The sequence below is a fragment of the Diachasmimorpha longicaudata genome, chromosome 14, assembly GCF_034640455.1.
Source record: "Diachasmimorpha longicaudata isolate KC_UGA_2023 chromosome 14, iyDiaLong2, whole genome shotgun sequence".
In the NCBI taxonomy this organism is placed as follows: domain Eukaryota; kingdom Metazoa; phylum Arthropoda; class Insecta; order Hymenoptera; family Braconidae; genus Diachasmimorpha; species Diachasmimorpha longicaudata.
Genome location: NC_087238.1, coordinates 2,696,076 through 2,724,057, shown reverse-complemented (window position 1 = coordinate 2,724,057; position 27,982 = coordinate 2,696,076). Strand labels below are relative to the sequence as shown.

General features: G+C 41.2%; 2 protein-coding genes across 8 annotated transcripts in view; one reads left to right on the top strand and one right to left on the bottom strand.

The window, feature by feature from the left end:
- LOC135168989 (uncharacterized) overlaps window positions 1-19,936 on the top strand; it is a 44,346-nt gene extending 24,410 nt beyond the window's left edge. The window contains exons 1-9 of one of the 7 annotated variants that reach the window (XM_064133646.1): window positions 12,706-15,791; window positions 16,152-16,257; window positions 16,533-17,206; window positions 17,511-17,909; window positions 17,984-18,055; window positions 18,322-18,402; window positions 18,481-18,755; window positions 18,838-19,015; window positions 19,378-19,936. In XM_064133646.1, coding sequence (XP_063989716.1) covers window positions 16,972-17,206; window positions 17,511-17,909; window positions 17,984-18,055; window positions 18,322-18,402; window positions 18,481-18,755; window positions 18,838-19,015; window positions 19,378-19,505 — 1,368 coding nt within the window. In that variant the 5' untranslated portion in view covers window positions 12,706-15,791; window positions 16,152-16,257; window positions 16,533-16,971 and the 3' untranslated portion in view covers window positions 19,506-19,936. Of the gene's footprint in view, window positions 1-1,073; window positions 2,890-3,244; window positions 3,379-6,079; window positions 6,102-12,705; window positions 15,792-16,151; window positions 17,207-17,510; window positions 17,910-17,983; window positions 18,056-18,321; window positions 18,403-18,480; window positions 18,756-18,837; window positions 19,016-19,377 lie in introns of those variants that run through there. The other 6 variants (XM_064133644.1, XM_064133648.1, XM_064133643.1 and 3 more) reach the window with 6 other exon arrangements.
- A 3,507-nt stretch (window positions 19,937-23,443) lies between these two features.
- On the bottom strand, window positions 23,444-27,428 carry LOC135169161 (uncharacterized). Its single transcript, XM_064133898.1, has 2 exons — window positions 27,362-27,428; window positions 23,444-27,279 (listed from the first exon to the last, which is right to left on the bottom strand). Exons 1-2 carry the CDS (start codon window positions 27,426-27,428, stop codon window positions 23,444-23,446), a joined length of 3,903 nt encoding a protein of 1,300 aa, XP_063989968.1.
- Between the last annotated feature and the right edge of the window lie 554 nt (window positions 27,429-27,982).

Below are 27,982 nucleotides of genomic sequence, written 5' to 3'. Positions count from 1 at the left end.
GGGCCCCAGAGGGAATGTTGGGCGTTGGTATCTGCCGCCACCAGAACGCGGCGACCCCTGAGACAGCTGAGAACCTTTTCAAGCTGCCTCAGGTGGATTTCTATGTCGTCTGAGTACTGAAAATAACTCGAGCCGACGAAGAAGGACCCACCGGGGACGCGGGCTTCAGCACAAACGCAATGTGCTGTACTAAGTTGGGACACATAAGCAATCTCCACGATGGAGTTGCACGCAACTACGGCCGCCCACGGTCGCTCCGTTCAGCTCGCGGCAATACGCATACCAAGTCCTAGGTCTCAGATGGCCCAGGTGTTCGCCTCACGAATGGCATACGGCTCTTGGAGCAACAGTATGTCCAGACGCTCTTTGCGAACTAGCTGGAAGACCTCCCCGGTTACTGCAATTGAGCGGGACATGTTCAATTGCAATATCTTAACGTCGCGTTGCGTGCCCGGTCACTCGACTGTGGGGGTCCGGGGAGGATGACCTATTGGAACGGGGGTTACCGGTGAGCCTCCGGTCGCGACGCGATGACTATCGATCCTACTTAAGGGGTTACTCTCATGTGAACGCCTATATTTTACCACTTTTCAGGAAATTTTTTTTTTTTGCGACAACAAACTTCAATCATGTAGATTTTTTAATATATTTTTATTTGTATCTTGAAATTACGAAAAATTTTTTTTTTTTCGTTTTCAACATTTTTAACATATATTTTTTTAAGGGGTTACATGGGTTTCACGGTTTTAAAAAATCGATTTTTTTTGTCTTATTAAATTCTATAACATCTCTAGAATATTGTCCTAAATTTTCAAGTTGATCCGAGTAATAGTTTCGGAGATACAGCCCTGAAAAGACGGACACTCCAGGTCATGTATAGGCTGAGCGCGCAGTAGGTATAACGCTGCAGCGGCTCGCCTATTGTTAGCCGTAATTCTTGTCCTTTTCTTTCACTGTGTAAGGTAAACAAGTGGGAAATACTTCATTTGGTGATTTCTCGTTAAACTACGTAGTTTATTTTGACTTTATAAGTGTTTGCTGTGAATTTTTTCGATAAAAAATGCCGTTTACAGTGTCTAGAGCCGAGATAACGGAAGGTGTTCGTAGAAAAGATAGACCTAAGAAAAGGAAACAATCGTTTAATCCGAAAAATCCTGAGACAGATGATAATTCTTTCACGAGTTCGTCGGCAAAGAAATTAAAAGGCGAGGATAAACAGCACGTGCCAGAGGAAGCCACACTACAATATTCGATCATTGACTTTGCTCTGTTTTTTTCTACACTTTCGGCTTTTGTACGGTGTTCAAACATTATTAAAAGTGCAGGTGAAGAACAATTTTGTAATGGAAAAATAGATTTTAAACAATGCTCCAAATTCGGTCTGGGATTTAAACTTGTGGTACAATGTGAACGATGTAAACCAAAATATATTTTATCATGTCAACAAATTGGCAGAATGTATGAACTAAATCGGCGGTTTATTTTTGTTATGCGAGTATTGGGTTTGGGTCTTGCTGGATGCAAGAAGTTTTGCGGTTTGATGGATATAAGCAGCTCCTTTTTGAATCAATCAACATACGACTTTTATATTAATAAAATACATGAATGTATTACCATAGTTGCTGAGAAATTGTTCTCCTCTGCTGCTACAGAGGAAAAGCAAATGACAAGTTTAGCAAACAACATTGAAGATACGACAGATGTGACTGTCTCCGGTGATGGGACGTGGAAAAAGCGTGGTTTTGCATCACTTTATGGTGGCAGTTCTCTAATCGGATATCACACAGGAAAAGTCTTGGATGCTATTGTTAAAAGTTCATACTGTAAATTATGTGAGTCTTGGAAAAAAAAATTAGATACGGCAGAATTTGAAGAGTGGAAAGAAGAACACATCGAAACTGATCAATGTACCGCCAATCACACTGGAGGATCTGGAAACATGGAAGTATCTTCAATTATTGAAATGTTTAAACGTTCTATTGTAAAACATGGCGTGAGGTACGTAAATTATATAGGAGATGGAGATTCTAAAACATACTCTGGTATTCTCAAAGCCCAACCTTATGGTGAAGATTTTGTTGTCAATAAGAAAGAATGTATTGGCCACGTACAGAAGAGGATGGGCACCCGGTTGCGTGATTTAGTGAAGAAAACCGTTGAGGAAAAGATGGTCAAAGGCAAAAAAAATCAAAAAAAAATTCTTTCCGGTAAAGGTAAATTGACTAGTAAATTGATAGACAAATTAACTGTATATTATGGCTTAGCGATAAGAAGAAACAGTGATTCAGCTGATAAAATGAGGAATGCAATATGGGCTACTTATTACCACTACAGCTCTACAGACAAAAATCCTCAGCATCAAAATTGCCCTGAAGCTCCAGCCACGTGGTGCACCTGGCAGCAAGCATCAGCATCACATAATCTCTCATCGTTCAAACACAATTATACTCCATTACCAGATGATGTTTTGATTGCAATGAAACCAATTTATGAAGACCTGAGTAAGGATGAGCTTTTGGAGCGGTGTGTTGGTGGATTTACATAAAATAACAATGAAAGTTTCAATCAGTTGATTTGGAAAATTACTCCCAAAATACTTCCAGCTGGGTCAATAATCGTTCAAATTGCTGCATTAATCGCTGCATGTACTTTCAATGAAGGAATATCAGCATTATTATTAACTATGCACAGTATGGACCTAAAACTTGGTCCAAATTCCCACAATTATGCCCGAAAGATAGGTCAAAACCGGGTGATCGCAGCCGACAAGAAATCTACTAGCGAGACTCGTGAAGCCAGGGTTCGTCATCGACAGGAGCAAAAGGATGCCCTGGACATTGCAGCTGCAGCAGGTTCTCTACTTTATGGCCCAGGAATCGACGATTCAATGTAAGTTGAAAAAAAAAATTTTTTTCCCCACTTTTATTGTCTCCAAAACTTTAAACGCGTTTTTCTCAAAACTATGTTTTCACAGTCGGTTGTCAAGATTTCTCGCGAACTACTCAACCGATCTTAATGAAATTTTACACAAGTCTTCGAGATATTATTTACAAGGTCTTGAACGAAGGATTTTTTTTTTTTAATTACAACTATTTAAAAATTGAAAAATTTCGAGAAATTTTCATCAAAATTTGCATTTTTTTATAAAAATGTCTGCCAAAAATCGAATGTTCATTTTTTTTTCCTTCGTCCAATACCTAGTTTATTGTCTTTACTAAACCACGAATTTTTCCTTTCATTTCAGATAATCCTGAAAGAAGTTCTGCTGACAACGCGGAGGCAGCTTTTTTCCGAGGGACTGCCGGAAATGGCGTCGTAATGGCCGCCATCTTGATATTTTTTTTTGAAAATTTCACAAAATGTTTATTAAATATGTATCTTTTGAATAATAAAAAGTTTCATGTAAATATTTCATTTTTTATATGCAAAAAAAAATATTGAAAAAAGGCCGTTTTTTGCCCGAGGAAACCCATGTAACCCCTTAAGTCAAAGTAGTCCCCAACAAAAAAAGGTAGTTCACTGGGCAAGGTGATAGCGGCTGTTCATGTTGTCTGAGATAAAAAAATCGAATGCATTATTCAATAGATCTGCGGCTATCGTCCCTACCAAATATAATCAATTTCATTAAAAAAAAAAATAGCGAACTTCAAAAAAAATCATGAAAATCTTATTCTTTTTCGTTAAAAATCGTTAAAAAAAAAAACTCGTTGCACTCCGGGAGTGCAGGCAGAAGTGAAAACTTGAACTTATGGCGCGTTGGGCACTTTTTTGGGTGAGCATTTTTAGGTGAGCTCGCGACATGAGAAATTGTACATAAAAAATCAAGTTTATCAAAGCAATGTGGGCACTTTTTGAATGGACATGATGTATAATAATATGGAAACTATATTCGAAGAAAGTGGTTTTATTTAAATGAGTAAATATTAGTGAATAGTAAATACAAAATTTATCAATTCTCATCCATAATTTCAACAACTCTTACATCATCATTATCAGCATTTTCATCAAATTCTACAACTGAAACAATAGGTCTATGGCAACGAAAGTGTGAAATGAACAATTTTGATTTAAATCTATGTATATTTCTTGTGAATACTGCATCACTTATTGGATATGGAAAATTGAAATGGTATTTTGTATTTAAATATCAGTTTCAATTTTCGGAGCCGCGCAATAAAATAATTATTTTTGTTTAGCGTGAATCCTTACCTTTAAAGTGCTGGGCACATCTGTTTCATAGAAGGGATTGAGGATCAATACTCAAATAAACTCTCACAGAACTGTACGATATTGAATGTATTTTAGACCATATAATTATAAGTATAACAATAATGATTATTTATGTGACTAAACAGTAACACGTGAAGTTGAATTTGATCTTTCTACAAGATATTCGCGAAATATGAGTGAGAGAATAATGAATTAACCCGAATATTATCACAATAGCCTGATTAGGGTTACTCACTCTTTCAGCTGCTGACACACTCCAATCAGAACACTAGTTTAGGATTTATATAAGTGTTCTTTTAATTTTCTCTCTTGCACTATTTTGTATTTGTTTGTTTTTGTATGAGTCCTCTCTCTCGATCTTGCACTGCAGCCGCAACGCGTAATTTTGCAATCCGTCAAACGGTACCGCACGAGATCATTCGGTCCAAAAACTAACCGCGGGAATAATCACTACGAAGATGTGCGTACTTGTGATCATTCTTCCCGATACTTGAAACAAAAGATAAACGCCGGGCAGAATTATGGACTGATTCCGGAATCAGGTATCTTAAGTTTCAAGGAGTTCGCCCCTTGGTGTGATCGTTCGCGATGCTAGGACAAGACTGATTTTTAATTTTGACAAGGGTCGGAAATGCGTTTGCGGTCAATGCCCGTGTGCGGATGGTTCGATGTTGACGTCGCACTATTTGGGCTTTGCTCATCGCATTCTGTGGATGACGCCAATGTCCGAAGTTGGGAAATCGAAGCATTTTGCTTGCTCGACTTCGCTAGACATTGTTTAAATATTTAATTTTTAAGAAATAAAATATTATCAAACACAACACCCCCCCCCCTGAGAGGTGGCTCCGCTGTGTGGAGGGACCTCTCAAGGAAAGTTGGCCCTCATCCGTTCATTGCGATTTGGTTTCCCGAACTTGTGATTGTTTAAATAGTCGTCAAGAATTCCATTCTGTTTAAAAAGGTAAGTTCGAATTATCATATTATGTAGCTCAGTGGGTTAGTGTCAGTGCTGACTAATTGGATTCTTGTAATCCGATCCGGGATCGGGTTACATTCTTACGGATTAGACGTGTGTTCTCACGTTTTGTAATTGTTTGAAGCAGTTGCCTAGATGGCTTCGTTCTGATCGGTTGGACACAGTGAATTGTCTAATAAGAGTGATGCGCACGGGTTAACTTTGGATTATTGTCTTGTGATCAAAAGTTTGTGTTAGTGATTTTAAGTTTCTGAACCACACGCCTTTTCCGGTGTCAAATAAGTTAGCGGATTATTCTAGGATGTGTGGTTCTTTACATTACATTGCGTTTTCTCCCTTGATAATCTAATAATAGCCACTAATATAATATGATGGGTTTAGTAATTTAATATGGTAGACTTAATAATCTAATATTATAGGCTGGTGTCGTGATGACGCGCTTATTGTTGCGTGGCTGGGTGACGGATGCGCGACAACCTGTTTGAGGGCGATCGCAAATCGTCGTTGGTCCGGATCTTCAGTTGATGTGCTGCTCCGTAGTTCTGGTGCTGATAGGACTCTCAGGATTTTTTGGTCTTGTTCTACTGGTATGACTGTTGGGGTAACCGAGATGAGTTGTTCCAATTTAATTCCGTCTTCGATTTTTGATGTTGACTTCCTCTTGGTAGATCTATGGCACCTGCAACCAATGCATCGTAGCATCCATCGGATCACGCTGATTGCCTTTGATTTGCTGCACAGCATGTATGCGGAGCCCAGCAACGAGAGGAGTCCTATTCCGCCGATGGATCCGAACGTAATTATTCGATGGTGATAGGATTCCTGTTTTTGTTGTCCTATCTGTTCGAGTTCTCTCTGTGCTTCATCCAGACTCATTTCGATTTTCTTTCCTTTGGTGAGTTCGGGCATTGCAAGTAGCCGAATAGTTTCTGTCATATCCTGATTAGAAGTTCCGTCCGAAGCGTTCGTCATCAATTCTTGTAGGTTAAGGTTCACTGTTGGTAGGTGAACTTCTGTTTCATCCGCACCTAGTACACCTGTATGTGTTACTCTGTCTGTGGGGGTCAGTGCATAGCAGTTGGGCTTTAGAGCAATGATGCCAGTGCCTTTTATCTGGAACGAGGTTATGAATTTTCCATGGCAATACAGCCTGCCTGTCTCTTCTCCCGTGGTCGAAAACAGCCATTGATCGGATTTGGCTAGATTGGTCCATTCGGTGCCGGCTGATGGGGAAATCCTAATGTCGCACAGTTTGAAAGTTTGTTGCTCTGGTTTCAATAGCAACATAGCCTCGCATGTTGGCTTCATGGTTGAGCTAGAAATAGCAAACTTCGGCCTGCAGATCAATTGATCTCCCAGTGAGGCACACTGTTCTAGCTGGGTTTTTTCCAATTGTGCGTAACAATATCGGTCTTCGGTGATGGCTAGAAAGGGCTTTCTTGGTTTTATCCATGCGGTCATCATCCCATTGGTGGTTTTCGGTGCTTTTGCACAGGGGTGAAGCTCATAGAGTTGAAAAGCCTGTCGGCTTAATAATGGTAAAGTAATTATAATTAATACTTTTCCTTTAGTGTGGCCTGTGTGGATCGTGCTGATTTTTGATAGCGCAGGGTAATCCGTCTTGCCTTTTGGGATCGGGAATTCTAGCTCTGGATGGTGTTTCCGGATTTCTTCCGTTGCTTGGTTTAGTTGTTCTGGAGTGAGGAAGGTTTGTGTGATTCTCCCATGTTTTGCAGCATCGATGGCTTCGATGATTTTTTCGGTAGAGTCTCGGAGGATCTCTACAGAGTGAATCAGCTCGTTGCCTGCATGCTGGAACTTCATTGACATTTCAATTAAAGCAATAGAGTTTGCTTGACGGTTGAGCCCTTGTTGTAGATGTTCAGTGGCATTCCTTAGAATCTTGATGTTTCTCCGGGACGTCTCCATGTGAGCCATCATCTTGTCAATTTCCGACCTGATTATGTGCGTTGCATTGTTCACCAGGTGTGTGATTTGGTTTTGGCCACTGTAAAGCTTGTCAATTTCCTTGTTGATATGTTCGAAATCGTTGTAATCCATGGTACCGAACAGCGATCGTGATATTGATCCGATGAATCCGAGGAATGGAGCTCTTTTCACGGTTCTGCTTTCTTCCTCTTCCTGTAAACCAGCCTCTTCTTGAGTTCCAGCTGTTTCGGAATAATCTCCTAGTGGAGGGTCGTCATCCTGATCGTTGTCAGAGTCATCAGAATCCTTTCTCGGATAAGTTTCTAAGGGGATTATTGCAGGGTTCTCCGGTGGCTCCTCTGACTGCTCGAAAACATCATCTTCGATCTCTTCGGGTTGTTCTGAGCTTCCTGCTTCACTGATGACAGGTACTCTAAGGATATTTACTGATTCGGGTCTTTTCTTTTCTTTAGCCTTATTGCTGGCTGTTTCTCGAGTTGATGGTGTCGGTAATGTTCTCCTTTCAACCGGAGTTGATGCATTTCGTGATCTTGTTACCATACCCGTTATTGACTGACTTGATCTGGCTGCTTCTACGTTCTTAGTGGGGTTCTTATTCTTTGACCCAAGCGGACGTCCTCTCTTTTTGGGAGGCTCTGTTTGATGTTTCGATACTCCTGGCTGCATCGGTGGCGTTACCTTTTTAAACATCGTTGTTGGATAATTCTCCGAGAATTCTGTTTCGTCATCGTTTTCTGGTGGGTCTACAGGGGATGAAGCCAAGACCTTAGCGATCTGCTTCGTTTTTGCTGTACGATGGTGAGGAATGAAGTCAAAGCGGGATATTTTGGTTTTGAGTAGTGCCTTGCGTGTGGTTTGATCTTGAGTATCCTGCAACCACACCACTGCGGCAGATTCTGCATACAGGTGAAACTGTTGTCCGTAGAGGAGTGGCCTGAATTTGTTCAAGGCGTAGACTACTGCCAGGCACTCTCTTTCATCTTTGGTGTATCTTGTTTCCGTGTCGTTTAGTTGCCTGGAAACATAGGCAATCGGACCTTCAATTCCTTCGTCATCCACCTGTGTTAGGATTGCTCCTATGCCTCCACTAGTGGAATTAATTGTGACGACGAACGGACGACTATTGTCCGGGTGTCTGAGGAAAGGTGCTTGTGAGAGGAACCACTGCAGCTCTTCAAAGGCGAGTTGTTCCTTTTTGCCCCATTTCCATTCTGTCTTTTGTTTTACTAAGTTGAATAGAGGCTTCGCTCTCGGCGCATACCATTCTTTGAATTGATGGAAGTAATTACACATGCCCAAGAAGCTTCGCAGGTCCTGTTTCGATTTTGGCGGAGTAATGTGAGTAATGGATCGAACTTTGGCAGGGTCTGGTCTCATTCCGTCCTTGTCGATGACATAGCCTAGGAAGACAATCTCGTCTTTCAACAGATGGCATTTTTCTACTTGCAGAGTGGCTCCATACTCCGACACTCGTTGGAACACTTTACTCAGCAATTCACGATGTGTTTCAAGGTCCGAAGTATGTACTATGATGTCATCCAGATAGACTTGGACCCCATTTCCTATTAAGTCCCCTAGCATCTCGTTCATGCAACGTTGGAATATAGGACCAGCATTCTTTGGCCCGAATGGCATGTGAGTGTACTCGTAGTGACCATCGTGAGTTGAAAATGCAGTCTTTTCTTGATCCTTTAGCAGCATCGGTATTTGATGAAATCCGCTGGCAAGGTCCAAGGTCGAGAACAAACAAGAACCTCCGAATCTGGACATTAATAAAGGAATGTGGGGCAAAGGGAATTTATCAGCTATTGTTTTCTTGTTCAGGTGACGGTAATCCACGACCATCCTCCATTGCTTGTTTCCTCTCGCATCGGGTTTCTTCGGAACCATCCATAATGGCGAATTGTAAGGTGAGACGGATGGTTTGATTTTGCCCGTGTCCAGGAGCTTATTTACTTGCTTTGTGACCTCTTCTTGTAGGTTCCCTGGGAATCGGTACTGTTTGACATGCACTGGTCGTTGATCGGCTGTCCGGATGGGGCAGGTCATGCCCTTCATTTCGCCGCTTGACTCACCAGGCAATGAAAATGCTTGGGGAAATTCGCAAACGAGATCCTCTATTACTGATTTCCTATCATCCATGGTCACTGCTTCAGTGAAGATCTGAATAATTTTTCCTACTCTGGTGCTGGCTGAATATTGGGCGACGTTTAGAGGAATTTCGAAGTCGGGTTCACCAAAAATGGACTCAGGGAACCCCAGATCTGAATTGTCAAGCTCGAAAGCAGTCATCATTACTGCCAGTGGTTCTACGGCCTTAGGTGCCAACGTAATGTCCATGCTGACGTCATTTTCATTAGCTATTGTTACCCAGAAAACACCCTGCGAGTCTACCTCTACTTCAGACGGTAGGATGATCAATCGTGGCTCGACTGTCGTTTTGGGAAAGTAGCCCTTACAGTCGGTCCAATTTTTGACTAGCACGGGAATATTCATTTCGCACCGAGGGATACATATTGGACCTTCAGGTCTCAGATCTTGATAGAATATTATTGGGTTGGTGAGAGAGTTCTTAAGGAGTAGGCAGTTCAATAGGAATGAGATTTCTGCCTGTTGGTTGCGCAAGAATTGATTACCCACGATTCCTGTATATTCGGTTTCGCGTAATGACGCAACAACGTTGAATTCTGCTGACGCTCCTTGAATCTCAAGTGTAATGACACCTAGGATGGGTTTCACCCCCCCCCCCCCGACTCAAAAAGTATATCTCGGTGGACAGTTTCTAATAATTATATTTTGGTCAAAACCGTTCTTCGATATTAAATTTAAGCATGCCCCAGTGTCTAGTAGGAATACCTGTTGACCTTTTTTTAATTTTGGAGATTTAATCGGTATTCTGGGGCTTTTACCAATTGCGCAAATTGGAAACTCATTTAATGCAGGAGGTTCGCAAAATTCAAGGTGGAATAATTTTTCTTTCAATAGCAAAGATGATGTGTAATACGAAATTGTTGCAGACTGCAGAGTTAAAAATTTTAAACCAAGAATGCCGTTATAACCACCCGGAGGCTTCGGAGTGACGTAAAATTTAAATTTTATATCCCGGATTGTCAGCTCTATACATCCGTATGTAGAGAGAATCTTATCGCCAATTCCCACTATGTGGATTTTATCGGTCTGGTCAACCCGCGTGTCGGGGTCTAATTGTGCTATCCAAATTAAATTTACCTCCCCCCCGGTATCAACCAAAATTTGGGTTTGTCGTGACTTAAAGGCTGGGTGTTTAATCGTTATCACCGGACATGCCTTTGAGGGAGGTTCTCCCCGTTCCGCCATTTCGTTTATTTTGTTATTGAGGAACTTCGTTTCGACATCTAACTCTGTTGGAGCTCGCAAACTCGAGTTCCCGACGATTCTCTTTTGCTCGCTCCCGACGGTTGAGAGCGAGCACCTTCCCAGTTTAAAGGCTCGGATCGAGTGTCGCGGGAAGAGGATCTATCTAGCGGTCTTCTTTCTTGTAGGCGTACTCTGGGACGACCACGTTCTCGCGAGTTCTCACGCTGAATGTTGTCTCCGTTGGCTTGACGGTGTAAATCTCCTACCTGCGATTGCCTTCTCCCATTCCCATACCTACAGTGTTCGCAGTTGCAATTGTGCTCTGACTTTTCACCAGATTTTCCAGCGAGCACCCTTTTTACTGCGGCCAGGATTGGAAATGCGAGATCCTTTTCAAACCCCGAAAATTGACAATCGTCTTGTACAGGTCTGTCAAGTTGGTAGTCCCTGCGTCTTGACTGTGACCAGTCTCGATCGCGTCGTCTGTCGTAATTGTCGCGACTCCTGTCTCGTCGATAGCTACCGTTCTCATACCGTGAACGACTTCTATCAAAAACATCATTGCGTCTATTTCCGGTACGATCCCCACTTCGGTCTTGTCTATATTCATCCCTATCTCTATAATCTGATCGATTATTTTTTAGCCTCATACCATGTATACCCGATACCAAACGATCGTCTTCCACTAAGGGCTTGATAGCATCGAACGCTTCTCTTAATGTCCTATAATTTTTTGATCTTATTTCGGCACGATAATCTGGAGGAATTTCACGTTCAAATTTTCGCAACGCGAGATGCTCAATCACCTTAACTAGCGTCTCGTGTTCATCAGGAAAAGAATCTTTGACTGAAGCTCTGGCATTTTTCAAAACACGCTGCAACCGCAAGTTAAAATCATCAGCTTCCTCATTTCGCCTCAGTCTCATATCCCATGTAGGGTTTGCCGACATACACAATGCGGCGAATAATCGGCCCAATGTCGTCATACCGAATATCGGCTACCGGCTCATCGGCCAATGTCCGGCCGCACATTAGTACACCGATTATCGGCTACCGGCTCATCGGCCAATGTTCGGCGTACATTGGTACACTGATTATCGGCTATTCATTAATCTGCCAACATTCGGCCGTTCGCACGTATGCAAAAAATCGTTTGGAGATGTTTTATAGGACATTTCTATCGGTGATTCTATAGGAATTCTATATGTTTATCGGATATGCTATTCGAACAATTCCATACACAGTTCGTGTAGAGAAATTCCTATAGAATCACCGTATAGAAACGTCCTATAGAACATCTCTATACGAATTTCTTTATACGAATGGTCACCTCATAGGCGTAACGACGCTCCTCGATATATTCAAGACATTTATTGTGACAGTGAATATAACTGAACAAAAAAAACAATGTCAAGTGCCTACAGAATGAAAAAATTTCGTTTTTTGAGACAAACACGAAGTTCTCAGGAAAGTAGTGTTGACTTGGAGTTGAACGACAGCAATTCTAACCTCCAAAACGTGCGCCTGGACGAGGATGAAATTTTGTCTTATGATGTTCAATCTAATTGCGATGAAAATGTACTGTTGCGGAGTTTGGATAGTGAAATTATTGATCTATCAAGTAGTTTTGAACAAAATATGTGTATTGGCTCAATTAACAGTGATGGAATCAACGTAGATGATTGTCATAATGACGATGGTCATAAGCGAGAGGAGGATGTTCCTGAAATTCCTCCCCAAATCAATTTAAGGCAAAGTTTGAGAGATTGGACTTTAAAAAATTCAACCTCGTTGAATTGGACTGTCGTTTCTGAATTATTAGAGATTCTTCGAAGAGCAGGACATAGGGAATTACCAAAGACATGCCAGGCATTAGTTCATACTCCCCACCGTAGAGAATTAGCACCTACAGTCTTCCACAGAAGTGAAGGTACAGCAAGTGAATTTTTGAAAACAGTGAGATCTGCTTTTATTAATCAAATAAAAGTAAAAGTTCCTTAACGTATTTTCAACAATAACAAATAAACTTTGAATCCATGTAAAAACAAAACCAAAATTCAGTATATAAAAAAAGAAAATGATACCAATATGGTGATAAGTCATTATATTGGGTCCACAAAAGTCAAGGTACACCTAAAGAAAATATATAGAAATTGTAGTTATGGCATTACTTTCTATTCAAACCTCACCTTTTTCAGTATTTTGTAGGATATCCTTTAGTTTTTATTACTGATTTCAATCTTTTAGGCATTGAATGCACCAATTTTTTGGTGAGCTCACTGCTAATGTTGTTCCACTCCTCTAACATAACATCCTTAAGCTGCACCTTGCTTGAAATCTTTCTTTTTCTAATTCTAGTCTCAAGTTCATACCAAAGATGCTCAATGGGGTTTAAATCAGGGCTTTGAGGTGGGGTAGGAAACATACGAGCATTGTACAACAACCACATTCGTACTCCAATGATACTGACAAGAGGAAAATTTTGTGTATAGTAAAAGAAAACCCATTTGTAAGCTGCAGAAAAATTAGTGATGACCTTGTTGTTTACGACAAAAAACAGGTTAGTGCAGAAACTGTGCGAAGAGCTGTAGTAGAGAATGGATTTTCATCTAGAACGCCCAGGAAGAAGCCGCTTGTGAGTGCTATAAACAAAGAAAAGCGTATAACATTCGCAAAGACATATTGTGACAAGCCTGTGGAGTTTTGGGATAAAATTTTATTCTCAGATGAGTCTAAGTTTTGCACATTTGACGTAAATGGGCATAAAAGGGTCTGGCACAGAGCAAGAGAAGCGCTCAATCCAAAGAATACGGTCAAAACTATTAAACATGGAGGCGGTGGCGTTATGGTGTGGGGGTGCATGGCAGCTGCGGGGGTAGGAATCCTGGTTTTTGTCGAAAATAATATGGATCAGAATTCATATTTGGATATTCTACGAAATAATATGAAGCAGAGTTCTCTTAGGCTAGGTATACAGGAAGACTTCTTGTTTCAATATGAAAATGACCCTAAGCACACTGCTCACAAAGTACGAATGTGGTTGTTGTACAATGATCGTATGTTTCCTACCCCACCTCAAAGGCCTGATTCAAACCCCATTGAGCATCTTTGGTATGAACTTGAGACTAGAATTAGAAAAAGAAAGATTTCAAGCAAGGTGCAGCTTAAGGATGTTATGTTAGAGGAGTGGAACAACATTAGCAGCGAGCTCACCAAAAAATTGGTGCATTCAATGCCTAAAAGATTGAAATCAGTAATAAAAACTAAAGGATATCCTACAAAATACTGAAAAAGGTGAGGTTTGAATAGAAAGCAATGCCATAACTACAATTTCTATATATTTTCTTTAGGTGTACCTTGACTTTTGTGGACCCAATATAATGACTTATCACCATATTGGTATCATTTTCTTTTTTTATATACTGAATTTTGGTTTTGTTTTTACATGGATTCAAAGTTTATTTGTTATTGTTGAAAATACGTTAAGGAACTTTTACTTTTATTTGATTAATAAAAGCAGATCTCACTGTTTTCAAACATTTACTTGCTGTACCTTCACTTCTGTGGAAGACTGTATGTTAAGCGCTTCCAAAAAACAAGGTGAATATATATACATCGGCATAGAAAATGTGCTCAATCGGATGATATCTACATCTGGATATAAAGAAGAACAAATTGCCTTACTAGTGCACATCGATGGTATGCAGCTCTACAACAACTCAAAGATGGTAGTTTGGCCCATAACCATCAAAATTTATCATCCAGACTACGACACTTCTCCTGCGGTAGTTGGAATTTACGCTGGAGATTCCAAGCCAGATTCTGTTCAAGATTATCTAAAGGATTTTGTTAGCGAGGCCAATTCGTTGACAGAAAATGGAGTTAAGCTACATGATAGGAATTACTCTTTCAAAATTCTGGCTATAATTGCAGACTCGCCTGCCCGGGCATTTATCAAATGTTGCAAAGCGCCTGGTGGATTTTTTGCCTGCGAGCGATGCACAACGAGTGGCATATCCGTTGGAGAAGGCCGCCATAAGACACGTGTGTATCCGGAGATGGACTGCCCAAAACGAACGAAGGAATCATTTGAGAGCAGAGAGCATTCAGAACATCATCATGTTGACAACAGTCCCCTATTGAAAATCTGTGGTTTTGATCCAGTTCGGCATGTAGTTCTTGATGCTATGCATTTATTGTATTCATGTATAATGAAAGGACTTTTAGAAAAATGGATAACTCGGAAAAGTGCAAAACGCCTTAAATTAAGTGAAGTTAGAAATATACAACTGTTATTAGACCAGGTAGCTACTAATGTACCCATGGAATTTCAACGTAAAACATTTGATATTTACTCTCTTTCAAGATGGAAGGCTACACAGTTTCGTTTTTTCTTGCACAACTGTGGCCCCATAATATTGCGGAATATTTTACCTGCAGAATATTACACACATTTTCTTTTATTATACACAGCTTGTCGTATTTTGAATCATGGAGAGTTAATTTTGACTCATCGGCAAAGTGCCAGAGAATTATTACGACAGTTTTTTTATCTGTTACCGTCACTGTGCGACCAAAAATCTCAAATCCTCAGTTTTCATAATGTTTTACATATAACAGATGATGCCCCGCAGGGGGGAAAGGGGGGGGCAACCCCCCCTGGACCACGGGCATGACGAACCCGCGGACCCTGAGTCCAACTGGGAGCCTCCCGACACGCTCGAACGCATTTGAAATACGATTGTGCTTCGTGTGCACTTCACTGGGGACCAAAAACCTCGAGATGGGTCTATCTCTACTAGCCGGACCACCAGTTGAGGCTGTACAGGGGTACTTGAAGTAAGGATAATGCCAAGTGCGTGGTGTGTGTTCCTAGTTGTTTCGATAATAATTTGATAATATTACCAAATATAAAGATGGAAACCAAACCATGGAAATCGGTACCTCGCTGAGTCCTAAATTCCATCAGATGTTCTTTTGACTGTAATGGCATCCGTTGAGAATTTGGGAAACGGACCACTGAGGGGCAGTAATGCGTGAGGTCCTACAAATCTGGGCTTAGGCCAGGGACCACCTCCCCGTGGTTCCCCGTGGGTGCAATTCCGGTCCTTTTCAATAAGAAAAGTGCTGGCATTGTAGCGAAGTGTCCCCCAGCTTGCTGGCAGATCTGGATTTTTCCAAGACCGGAGAAACTTGGCAGAGGGGTCACGTTTTCCGGAAACCATAACCCGGCAGGGTTGTTTCCTTATAGCGGCATTGAATATAACAGATGATGTAGATATTTTCCAAGTGACATTGAGTGAGTTGTCAGCCTTTTGGGGTGAAAATTACATTGGTTACTTTAAAAAACTTGTCAAATCTCCATCACAACCGCTTACTCAAATTGCTAATAGATTAAGTGAACTAGAATCTGCTGATAAAATTCAGATCAAAAAACGTTCAATCATGAGCAATTTAAAATTTGATGTTGGTTGTGGCATTTTAATTTATAATGATCAAAGATTCGTTGCTCTATCTTCTATATTGATGTCAGGAGTGACTTTAAAGGCAACTCATCCTGACAATACAGTCATTTTATCCAGTGGCAAAATTTTTCTCATTAATCAAATAGTGATGAAACAAATGGAAGAATCAGATATTAAAGGCTTATATTTTATAGGAGACGCAGAAATCAGAAGACGAGAGTTATTCGATGTGGGTCTTATTAAAATAGAAAAGTTTTCACGAGAAAAGATAATTATACCAGCAACTGAAATGAGATATAAGTGTGTATTATTCAATTTGAACAATTCTCAATTCGCCACGACTTTTCTACATGCTCATCATAGTCACCAAGGATAATTTAAGTAAATTCTAACAATTCTTTGATTTCCGATCTCATCTTGAAAAATAAATTTACAACATTTCAATCAACATCCTGAATATTAAATTTAAATAAACCTTTAAAAAAATGGAATTAATTAGAATTTTGTACCCTCGAAATTGATTGATTTCCAAAGGAGACTAGCTGCGCAATTCTGAATTTGAATTTGAATTGCAGTACAAAAGTGTCCACGGTGAGCGCTTGATGCTCGTCCATTCTTGGAATTACTCGACATGACGCCGCACGACTCTTTCGACAAGACCGCTCAAACAATCTACGTTCCACATGCGTTGTCTAATTTATTATATAATAAATAGGTATTTTTACGTTTTCGGTGCTTGAGTGAACTAAATCGGTTCACTGAAGCATCCGGATAAGGATTCAGCATTGAACACCTCGCTTGGGAAAGAAAAATAAATTCGTGGCGGTGGTTAACCTCACTTATCGTTACTGCTATCAGTGACCGGTGATATCATATACTTTATAAAGGCTTTTCCCTCATTGTGAACATCTGTTCAACTAATACATAGTTCTCAATATATTAGCAGTGATTTTTTTTCGTGCATATATTACTCAGTGATTTGTGACGGTGTATGGTGATAGAAAAATCATCACTATGGCTCAACCCTATAATCGGCAGTATGCAGTTATTTGGTTCGTCGAAGAAGATAAAGCACAAGGCGAAAGACAAATCGATGTGGTGCCAGGATCGTGGATCATGCAGACTAGTGGAGATCGGTATTTGTGCAAATATCCACCACAAAAATTGTACAAGCGAATGCCACAGTTAAGGGAAGAAGCAGCCTATCCTACGTGGGAGACATTTATAGTAAAAATTTTGGCTGGTGCTGGTGAGTCTCACACATTTTCACTTTCAATATGACCTCTTTAAATTCTATTGTAAAATTGGTATGGTACTCTGTGATTTTCCCTCCTTCTCATATTTTTGAAAATTTATTTTACTTTTATGAAAAAAAATATGACTCTTTTTCCATTTGCAAAATTACTGTCTATTGTTTTCATTCGAGCAAAAAATTTAGAAAAATCGCTGGTGTTAGATCATAGAAGAAGTTGTTGAGTTAACATAGAATGCACCACATAATAATAGACAGTTTATATTAACTTTTATTTCCATTTTTGGTTAATGCTTGATAGATACGCTTGAGCAAGCTAACAGACGTGCTGACCGTGCATGCAGGGATATCGATTGTGCTAGCACAGACACAGAACTAATGAAAACTAAAAAACCACCAGTTCTAGTTAAAGAAAAAGTGAATGAAATTCTGAGAAACAGAATTTCAATGCGTGAGAACGTTGTGACGAGAGTAACTGCCAAAGCCACTGTTGAGTCTCCAAGAGTTCAAGGCGGAGCTAAACGAAAAGAAGTCACCTTGTCTTCTCTATCCTCGACACCTAAAGGAAAGTATAATCGGGTTCGTGTAATTAGTAGTTCCGATGACACCTCTCAGGAAGATGATCCATCTCCTCAGAGAATAGATATTCCTCTTCAGAGAGACTGGAGAAGATCCAGTGGAAGTCCAGAAATGATTATAGGTTTGAAATACATTTTTTGGATGTGTTCACATTCTATTTCCTCTTTATAATTAAATCTCTTTGTACTTTCCTAGATAGTGACGCTCCAAATTCTTCACTGCAGTCAAATGAAAACAGGAGGGTACGAAGCTACAGTAGAAATAGTGGTGAGAATTTGAGAAAAATGATCACTCAAGATTTTTCCAATCACGTTTCCGTATTCTGTCAAATATTGAACTATTTAAAATTAATATTGATAAAATCGTTTTTCTTAGGAAAGTGTATACATGTTTAATTCAAAATCTGATTAGTTGTAACTAAATTCAATGGAAAAATTTTAAAGTTAACTGAATAAACCCTTGATAAAAAGTTTAAATTTAATAGTAGAAAATGCACATTGGCAGATGAGTGTATATCTTCATTTTTTTCGCAGTTTCGAAAATGAGCATTGATTCGGAAGAATCCTTGAGAAGATCTGTCTCCGAAACTCCGAAGTGTTCAAAAACAAAACAAGGTAATTTATCGATTTTTTCATTCATTAACCGAAATATTTCAGTAGGTGAATAGCTGTAATATTATTTTTTGTGTGAAGTTCCAAAGGAATGCATCGACATTGAGTATATCGATAAACAATTCAAAGCACTGCGAGCACAAATCGAGTCTACGAAACGCAGCATTCTCTATGACATTGAACATAAACTTAAAGGTCTTAGTCTCAATATCACAGCTTTAAAGACTGAAAATATACAATATGATTATAAGAAAATTCAAGAAACACTTGGTACTACTTTACCACTAACTACACTAGAGGGTTTTCTGGCTTTTGAAGCGGAACTTGATCTTATTGAAGACAAGAAGAAGGCTTTGGTACGATATTGTTCCTTCTTACTATTGATATTATTTTTATTCGGATTGGTTGTAATTTAAATTATCTCTTCTAATTTCAAAGAGGCAGCTTATGGAATATTTGAGTGTAAATCATTCTAGCACCAAAGAATGTATTATTAAAGTTCTTCCCTCTGTGATTGACAAGAACGGGCAATCACATTATTCGGGCCAAGGGATGAAGAAGGCTTCTGCAGCCAAACGTTGTTTTAAGGATACAGCTACATATGCTTGCTTTGAAGGTAACTATTTTTTTTTATTTATAGCATTCGGAAAATTTCTGAGGCATGGCTTTCGACTTGACGGACGATTTAGTTTCCTACCACTATATGGGAAACACTCTTCAGAATTTCTTTTATGAAAATAAAAATATGATAGCGAACAAATGAGGCTTATTCTCAAACAAAGGGTAGCAATTTCAAAATGAAACGTTCCTGAGAAAAACAATTTTTTCTTAAATAAAAGCGAAATTCGAAAAATTTGCATTTAAAAAAGCTCATAAATCTATTTTTGAACAGAAATCAACATTTTTTCCGAATGTTCCTTTAACTCTCACTTAATTTTCAATTAAACTAGTTTTTTCATTGTTTTTGTTTTATTCCAGCTGCAATGATAAACCGATGGGGAACATGTCCCAAATTAATTTCCCACGTGGGAGTTTGGCTAGCTAAACGGCAAGATCGTGAAGGAGGACGAAAACAACGTGTCAAAGTTGGGGAAATACTACTATAATCAACAATCAACAACAATAACAATCCATAACTAACAACACCAAAACAAGAACAAAGAAATCTCAATATTAATATGGAGAGTCTTAAATTCAGAGTTCTTAATATTTTCTCAAAAAAATTACATCACAATGGATGTACTAATTCATGTTCCGTTCATACTTTATCAATAAAAAAATTTTAAACCTGAATTTTCTTCACAGATGACCTTTTATTACTTGCGACCATCATCGGCCCCCTCGAAATTGAATATAAGGCCGACTATCGGCTTAGTTAAAATTAAAGATGCGGCCGAATATCGGCCCACTCAAGAGTGAGTATACGGCCGATTATGTTCGCCGATCATCGCCTCTATATCGGTAGCGTTTATCGGCGTATTGTAACCAGCCGATATAACCCGAAGATCGGCGAATGATCGGTGACGATTATCGGCCATGTCGGCACCGATATTGGGCCGATTATCAGCCCGATTGTAACACCCTGCATGGGTATTGGAGATTTCGTTTTCGTAATAGGCTTGACTGAACCGTTTTCTATATTTATTCCCTAAAATTTTCAGAATATCTAACGCCGACTCGATCCTTACACCGCTTAAATGGTCACGCGCTGGATACTTGATTTTTTCAATGATGGCATAAATGAGGTCTGGATTTCCATCATCCACTCGCTTTTGGCACATTTTAATCGCCGTTTCTAAGTCTGTGAAAGCCGTCTCGGACCCATCTCTACCATCGAACTTCGGAATATTATTGAACAGATCCCTGATTCGAAAATATTCAACGAATTCCGGACCGATTGTCATATTCTGAGTGTTATCTACATCTTCAGTATTGTTCGCCATTTTGAGGATATAATCAATGTATCGCTATTTTGTTTCAGATGAAAAACAAATATTTTGTCCAATCTGACTTTAAGCCTCAATTCTTTCTAATTGACAGGTTAAGGATCCCACTTCTGACACCAATTTTACTGTTGGATATGGAAAATTGGAATGGTATTTTGTATTTAAATATCAGTTTCAATTTTCGGAGCCGCGCAATAAAATAATTATTTTTGTTTAGCGTGAATCCTTACCTTTAAAGTGCTGGGCACATCTGTTCCATAGAAGGGATTGAGGATCAATACTCAAATAAACTCTCACAGAACTGTACGATATTGAATGTATTTTAGACCATATAATTATAAGTATAACAATAATGATTATTTATGTGACTAAACAGTAACACATCAAGTTGAATTTGATCTTTCTACAAGATATTCGCGAAATATGAGTGAGAGAATAATGAATTAACCCGAATATTATCACAATAGCCTGATTAGGGTTACTCACTCTTTCAGCTGCTGACACACTCCAATCAGAACACTAGTTTTGGATTAGTATAAGTGTTCTTTTAATTTTCTCTCTTGCACTATTTTGTATTTGTTTGTTTTTGTATGAGTCCTCTCTCTCGATCTTGCACTGCAGCCGTAACGCGTAATTTTGCAACCCGTCAAACGGTACCGCACGAGATCATTCGGTTCAAAAACTAACCGCGGGAATAATCACTACGAAGATGTGCATACTTGTGATCATTCTTCCCGATACTTGAAACAAAAGATAAACGCCGGGCAGAATTATGGACTGATTCCGGAATCAGGTATCTCAAGTTTCAAGGAGTTCGCCCCTTGGTGTGATCGTGCGCGATGTTACGACAAGACTGATTTTTAATTTTGACAAGGGTCAGAAATGCGTTTGCGGTCAATGCCCGTGTGCGGATGGTTCGATGTTGACGTCGCACTATTTGGGTTTTTCTCATCGCATTCTGTGGATGAGGCCAATGTCCGAAGTTGGGAACTCGAAGCATTTTGCTTGCTCGACTTCGCTAGACATTGTTTAAATATTTAATTTTTAAGAAATAAAATATTATCAAACACAACACACTAGTAGTTTTGTATTTTTTTGTGCTTAGATTGCGATCATTGGACATCGTTAAATCAAATTCTTCATATAAAACCGCATCCATTTTCAAGACAAATCTATAATCAAAAATAAAAATGTAGATTTTTTCAAAGCTATAATCGTAGCATATATATTTTTTCCGATCATCCGAATTTCCGATCGTCGATTCACGTCCCTAGTGAAATTCTCTACTAAATTGAGTATATTTTCGATTTTTTGGGTTTTCCTACTTTTCCGGCTTTCCCATAATTTTTAGCGATTTTCCGACCGCCGATTCACTTCCCTAGTGAAATTCTCTACTAAATTGAGTATATTTTCGATTTTTCGGGTTTTCCTACTTTTCCGGCTTTCCCATAATTTTTAGCGATTTTCCGACCGCCGATTCACGTCCCTAGTGAAATTCTCTAATAAAACGAGTATATTTTCGATTTTTCAGGTTTTCCTACTTTTCCGGCTTTCCGATAATTTTTAATTCTCAGCTGAAATGAGCATATTGATAATTTTCCTAATTCCCCAAAAATTCGAGATTTTCTGTAATTTTGTAGAAATTTATCAACTTCAAACTTTAAATGCAGCGCCTTTTTAAACGCTAGTGCCAAACTTGTATTCTTTTAATGTAACTGTTGGTAAAACAGGAAGTTGTTTCCCTAGCGGAAGAAAGAAACAGCTCATATACAGGGTCATTTATAAGACTTTGTTGGGGGTGCACCGGCATGTTTGGGGGGTGATTTGGAACCGAAAAGTCCTTTTCCACTTTTCGCTCGGACGCACCCCTATCGAGATATGGGGGTGAAAAGAACGGCCAATGGGGCGCGAGCATTGCGCGGCTCCACGTCCGTGTGCCCGGGGGTAAGCGGTGTGCGTGCTTCCCCTTCTCCACGGACGGACGTTCCATTCCGCTAGTGAGAGGAAGAGAGAGGGGGAAAGATATTTCTCTCTCACTCATTGCCAATTTCATGACAATCCTTTGGGGGAGGGGGGTGATTAGATTACATAATTAATGTTTAAAATCGTCGAAATAATAATAAACGCGTTTTCTTGATTATCAACTAAACAAATGGATTTACGGCCCTTTGTCATAAGAGATTTGTTGCAGAGACTCAAATTGTCTACAACAAATGTCTTATGGCGGGTCCCGTACATCCATTTGTTTATTTAATAAATCGATTTGAAATTTAAACAAAAAACCGCGATTAATTAATAAAAGAAGATGATTTCGCGATTTTTATCTGAGATAATTAATATTTATAATTGAATTCCTGGCAAAAAAACCGTCTTGACAAAATGTTGTAAACCCATTTGTTTACAAGATAATTGTCAAAACGTCTTTTTTGATGGAAAAATCCCGAAAACCACGGGCATCCCCCTTGGCATTCCGCAGCTAATTGTTTAAATGTTAATTATCTCATGATGCAGGAGGCGTACAGTATTTTGTTAAGAGACCTTTCTTGTTGTAAATTTAATTTGCAACAAGAAAGGTCTGTTTGGAGAGGATACTGAATTTTGGGTGGATTGGGAGGGGTGCGATGATCGGTAATATTTGAACTGAATTAAATAAAAGACTGGGGTAATTATTCTGTCGATTTATTGCTGCTGTGGACAACCACTTGGGTCAATGTAGGTAAAAACACCACGTTGGGTTGAACTTCTTAATCGCGAATAAATTCCCGTGATTTACTGTTAGATTTAATTATACAAGGTGATGGTGATTTAACTAGTTATTTGAAATAGGCGTCCACACTGACGGTGGTGTAGCTGGAGACACTCAGTAGTGGATCGGTGACTGTACCACGAACACTTAATTTAAACAAAACGAAGCGTTAAGGTCCAAATACGACGCTGAACTGAACTGGCCGTTGGGTTTCCGGGTTTGCGATAGGGCCTGACCGTTGACCCGACGATGCCCGAAATCTGACGGGTTTGATCGATTTGATCGACCGTCCTCCTGGAGGTTAGGCTTAGTTTCAAACACCCCGGGGGCATTCAACATCAGGGTTGTTGAATTACTGGTGCTCGCTCTGCTGGTCTTCTTCTTCGTCTTCATCTAGCTGATCGTCTTCTGGAAGTGGTTCTGGTGTTGGTGGGTCCGTAGGGAGCAAACAGAGTTTGGTGATAGGTCTGTCAAGCTCCAATGGGCTCGCTGTGATATTCTCATGGTTCGGTGTCCCATCTCGATGTCTACCGACCTCTACCTTGTTGAATCTGACTGTAGCAACTCTGGTAAGCCCATCTGCTCCTGGTTTAGTTGCAATAACTCTGGCGATTGGCCACTGAGCTGGTGGACAATTCTGGTCAACCATCAGCACCATATCGCCAACCTTTATGTTTTGGTGACGTGTCTTCCACTTGTAGATCGACTGGTATCGCTGGAGACACTCCTTGGACCACCTGGTCCAAAACTGTTGAATTAACTGGGTCACCAGATTCCATCTTCCTATTTTGATCGGATTCCTGTCGACATAGGATGACTCTGGTATCACCTGGAGAGGTTCGCCGATCAGGAAATGTCCTGGGGTGAGGGCCTGTAGATCTTCTGGATCATCTGACATCGGTGAGATAGGCCTGGAGTTGAGGCAGGCCTCGATTTGAATGAGTGTGGTGTTGAGTTCCTCAAACGTTACCAACGTCTTCCCCAATACTCTCTTGAGATGATATTTTGGTGATTTCACTGCTGCGTCCCACTTGCCACCAAAATGGGGTGCTCTAGGTGGTGAGAAACTCCATTGAGTCCCATTTGTGGCGAGAGCAGCTTGAATTTGAAGATTTTCTCTAGAAGCTTGGTGATAGAGCCTTTGTAGGTGATCTGCTGCGCAGGTGAATGTGGAGGCATTGTCACTGTACATCATGGCTGGAATACCCCGTCTGCCGGTGAATCTCTTGTAGGCTCCGATGAACGCCTCGGTGGTTTGTTTGGATACGACTTCTAGGTGAACGGCTGACGTCGTGAAGCACACGAAAACTGCAATGTGCACTGATCCTGGTGGAGCATTTGTTGGTCTCCACTTGAGGATGGGGAATGGACCAGCATAGTCCACCCCCGTGTGGAGAAATGTCCTTGCTGGTGAGACTCTTGTTGCTGGCAGTTGACCCATCTGTTGTTGAGCTTGTCTGGCTCTGTGTCTGGCGCAAATGGCGCAGCGCAGGATGTAAGCCCTGACTGTGCCTCTTCCGCCAATTATCCAATACCTTTGGCGTGTGGATGCCAAGGTGAGTTGTGTCCCTCCGTGGAGAGTTCTGTGGTGAGCTTCTTGTATGACCAGTGTGGTGAATCTGGACTGGCGAGGCAAGATTATTGGGTGAATTTCTTCTGGGTGCAAGTCTGCATTTTTAAGGCGTCCTCCAAGTCTCATGATGCCTAGTTGATCGAGAGTTGGGGTGAAGCTTGCTAGTTGATCATTCCTGGGTAGCTGCCCGTTTCTTGCGAGGACCCGAAGAGCTGATCCGAAGTACTGATTCTGAGTTATTTTTACCCAAAATAATCTTGCTTCATTGAGTTCCTGAGGTGATAAGACTGGTCCCGGGGGCGTGGGTAGCCGCCTGAACCGGTTAATTGCTCTGTTTATTGTTGATGTTACTGCGAGTAGTCTGGCCATTGTGTTGTACCTGGTGAGAACTTCTGCGATCTCATTGATCCTAGGTGCAACTGGGTGAGCTGTTACTGGCTTCGCTTCCTTGGCCACTTGTGGGATGTCCATTGGTAGTGCATCAATTGTTGATTGTGGCCATTCTTCAGGGTCCTGGCTTAGCCATTCAGGCCCTGTCCACCAGAGTTGATGACGCGACAACTGGCTTGGAGATATGCCCCTGGAGGCACAGTCGGCAGGGTTCTCCTTTCCACTGACGCGTCTCCAAGTAGCATCTGGGAGAGTTTCCTGAATTTTTACCACTCTGTTGTGGACGAAATCCTTCCACCTGAAGGCGTAGCTTCTTATCCAGGCTAGTGTCACTGAAGAGTCCGACCAAAGATGAGTTTCTACTTGGTTTAGCTGCAGCATCTGCTGAGTTGATGCGACTAGTTGACTTAGCAGGAGCGCTGCTGTAAGCTCCAATCGAGGAACAGTCATGCGCTTAATCGGTGCTACCTTGGTCTTCGCACAGACCAAGACTGTTGAAGTTGGCTCGTTGGGATTCTCAGTACGGATGTACACTACCGCACTCATGGCTACGGTTGAAGCGTCTGCGAAGCCATGTAGCTGAATGTTGGTTGTCTGGGAGGAGAGCTTGAGCCATCTGGGTACGTCTACTTTATCTAAGTCGTTGAGCTGGCTGCGAAATGACTCCCAACGTTGAGTATACTCTGAGGGAAGGGAATCATCCCAACCGCATTTGAGTTTCCACAAATCTTGAAGGAGAATTTTCCCCTGGATGACGACGGGTGCCATGAAGCCCAGAGGATCAAATATCTGGGCTATCTCTGAGGACACGATTCTCTTGGTGATCGTCGTGCCTTTGAATTTCCTGGCTTTGTACTTGAATGTGTCGGACGACTGATGCCAACACAGCCCAAGTACCTTGGCGACTGATTCTTCAAACTGGATAACTTCTTCCTCTGTTGATAGTCCGAGCTCATGCAATAGCTGTGGGCAATTGCTGCTCCATTTCTGGAGAGGGAAGCCTCCTGCGTGACAGAGTCCCTGTAACTGCCAGACTATCTCTTTAAGTTCTTCTGCTGATTCTGCGCCGCCGTAGATGTCGTCGACGTATCGACCCCTGGTGATTGTCTCGACGGCCTTAGGGAAGCGATGACCTTCGTCTTCCGCTAGCTGTTGCAGAACTCGAAGGGACAGCCACGGTGAACAGTTGAGACCGTAGGTGACTGTGGTTAGTTGGAAGGCTATCTGTTGGTTAGATTCAGACCACAGAATCCTCTGAAGATCCCAGTCGTCTTGGTGAACTCGTATCTGCCTGAACATCTTGACTATGTCAGTGCCAAACACGAGCCGGTGTTTCCTCATCCATGTCAGCACATCCATGGCATTGACCTGTAATTTTCCACCAGGATGTAAAATATCGTTTAATGACATACCTGCTGAGCTGGGGCTGGAGCCGTTAAAGACGACTCTCAGCTTGGTGGTGATGGCATCCTCTCTCAAGACCCCATGGTGCGGAAGATAATAGACTGGAGAGGGTTCTGGAGAGTCTGGAGCACGCCTCATATGCCCCATTGCTTCGTACTCATTGATGAACTCCTTGTAGAGCTGGGCATATGCTGAATTTCCGTTGAGCTTGCTGACCGTTGATCTGAGCTGGCGAGAGGCCTTAAACCTCGACTCTCCCAGCGCTGCTGCTGCTGTTTTCAAGGGGAGCTTTACTATATAGCGCCCTGTTGAGTCTCTGCTGTGCGTGGAAGTGAAGTGTCTCTCACACTCCATTTCGTCTGGAGATAGCTCTGAATTTTCTGAACGTTGGACTGGTAGCTCTTCCTGGACCCAGAACTGTTGTAGGAGCTCTAATAATCGTTCCTTTGAAGATTCTCGTACAGCTGCTAGAGAAATCCTCGCGGAGCGACTGGTGCAATTGATTGGTCCAGATAGGATCCAACCAAAGACTGTGCGTTGGCCAACGACTCTTGACTGCTTGGATTTGACAACTTCATTCAGTATGATCCGCCCATAGTTGTCAGATCCAATAATAATATCTATGGGGCCAGGTTGGAGATACTGCTGGTCTGCTAACTGTAAATTTTCCAGTGAGCCAACGTTCGCTGACTCACAGGAGAAAGACGGGAGGATTGCTGTGAGTTTCCTTAAAATGGGGGCGTTGATGTTCACTTGCTGAGACCCGTCGATTGCCTGAAGGGTGACTGATACTGATCCTCTTGTGTGTCCGGAATTGATCCCTCCAATTCCAATTAATTCCAACGTTGATTTCTGTCTGTGTAGGTGAAGTCGATTTACTAGATTTTCAGAGATGAATGATACCTCTGAACCCTGATCTATGAGGACTCTTGCTCCCAATGAGAGAGTGAGTCTGTTTGCTGTTTTGCATTCACTTACTCAAAGTTTCCTCTGCCCTTTCTTCCGTGGATTTGGTGGAGGGCCCTGCTATTTGGATCTACTCCGAGTCACGGCTCTGCTGAGGCTGTCCAAGGGTGTACTTGCTTCCTCCATGGATCAGCGTATGGTCAGTGCCTCGGCATTTGTGGCAAAGCTCCGTTGATGTGCACCTTGATTTTCTATGGGTTCCCAAGCATCTGAAGCAGAGGCTGTTGCTGACAGCAACGTCATTCCTCTTTGCTGACGTCAGATCCTTGAACCTCTGGCATCTATCGATGAAGTGATTTCCCTTACACATTGAACAGCACTTGCCTGGGTGTGGAGTCTCTGTAGTGCTGTCCTCTGTTGGTTGCGTTACTGCTGCGTAGGCATTTCCCTTCTTGAAGGCCCTTCTGCTGCTTGCGGTGACTTCCTGAGTGGCATGAAGTTTTGCTCCTGCATTGATGCCTCTTCCGCAGGCCTCAAGGAATGCCACGAACTCGTTTTCGCCCATATCTTTAGAAATATCATTGCTACGACAATCTGGCTGGCGCCATTGGATTCGTG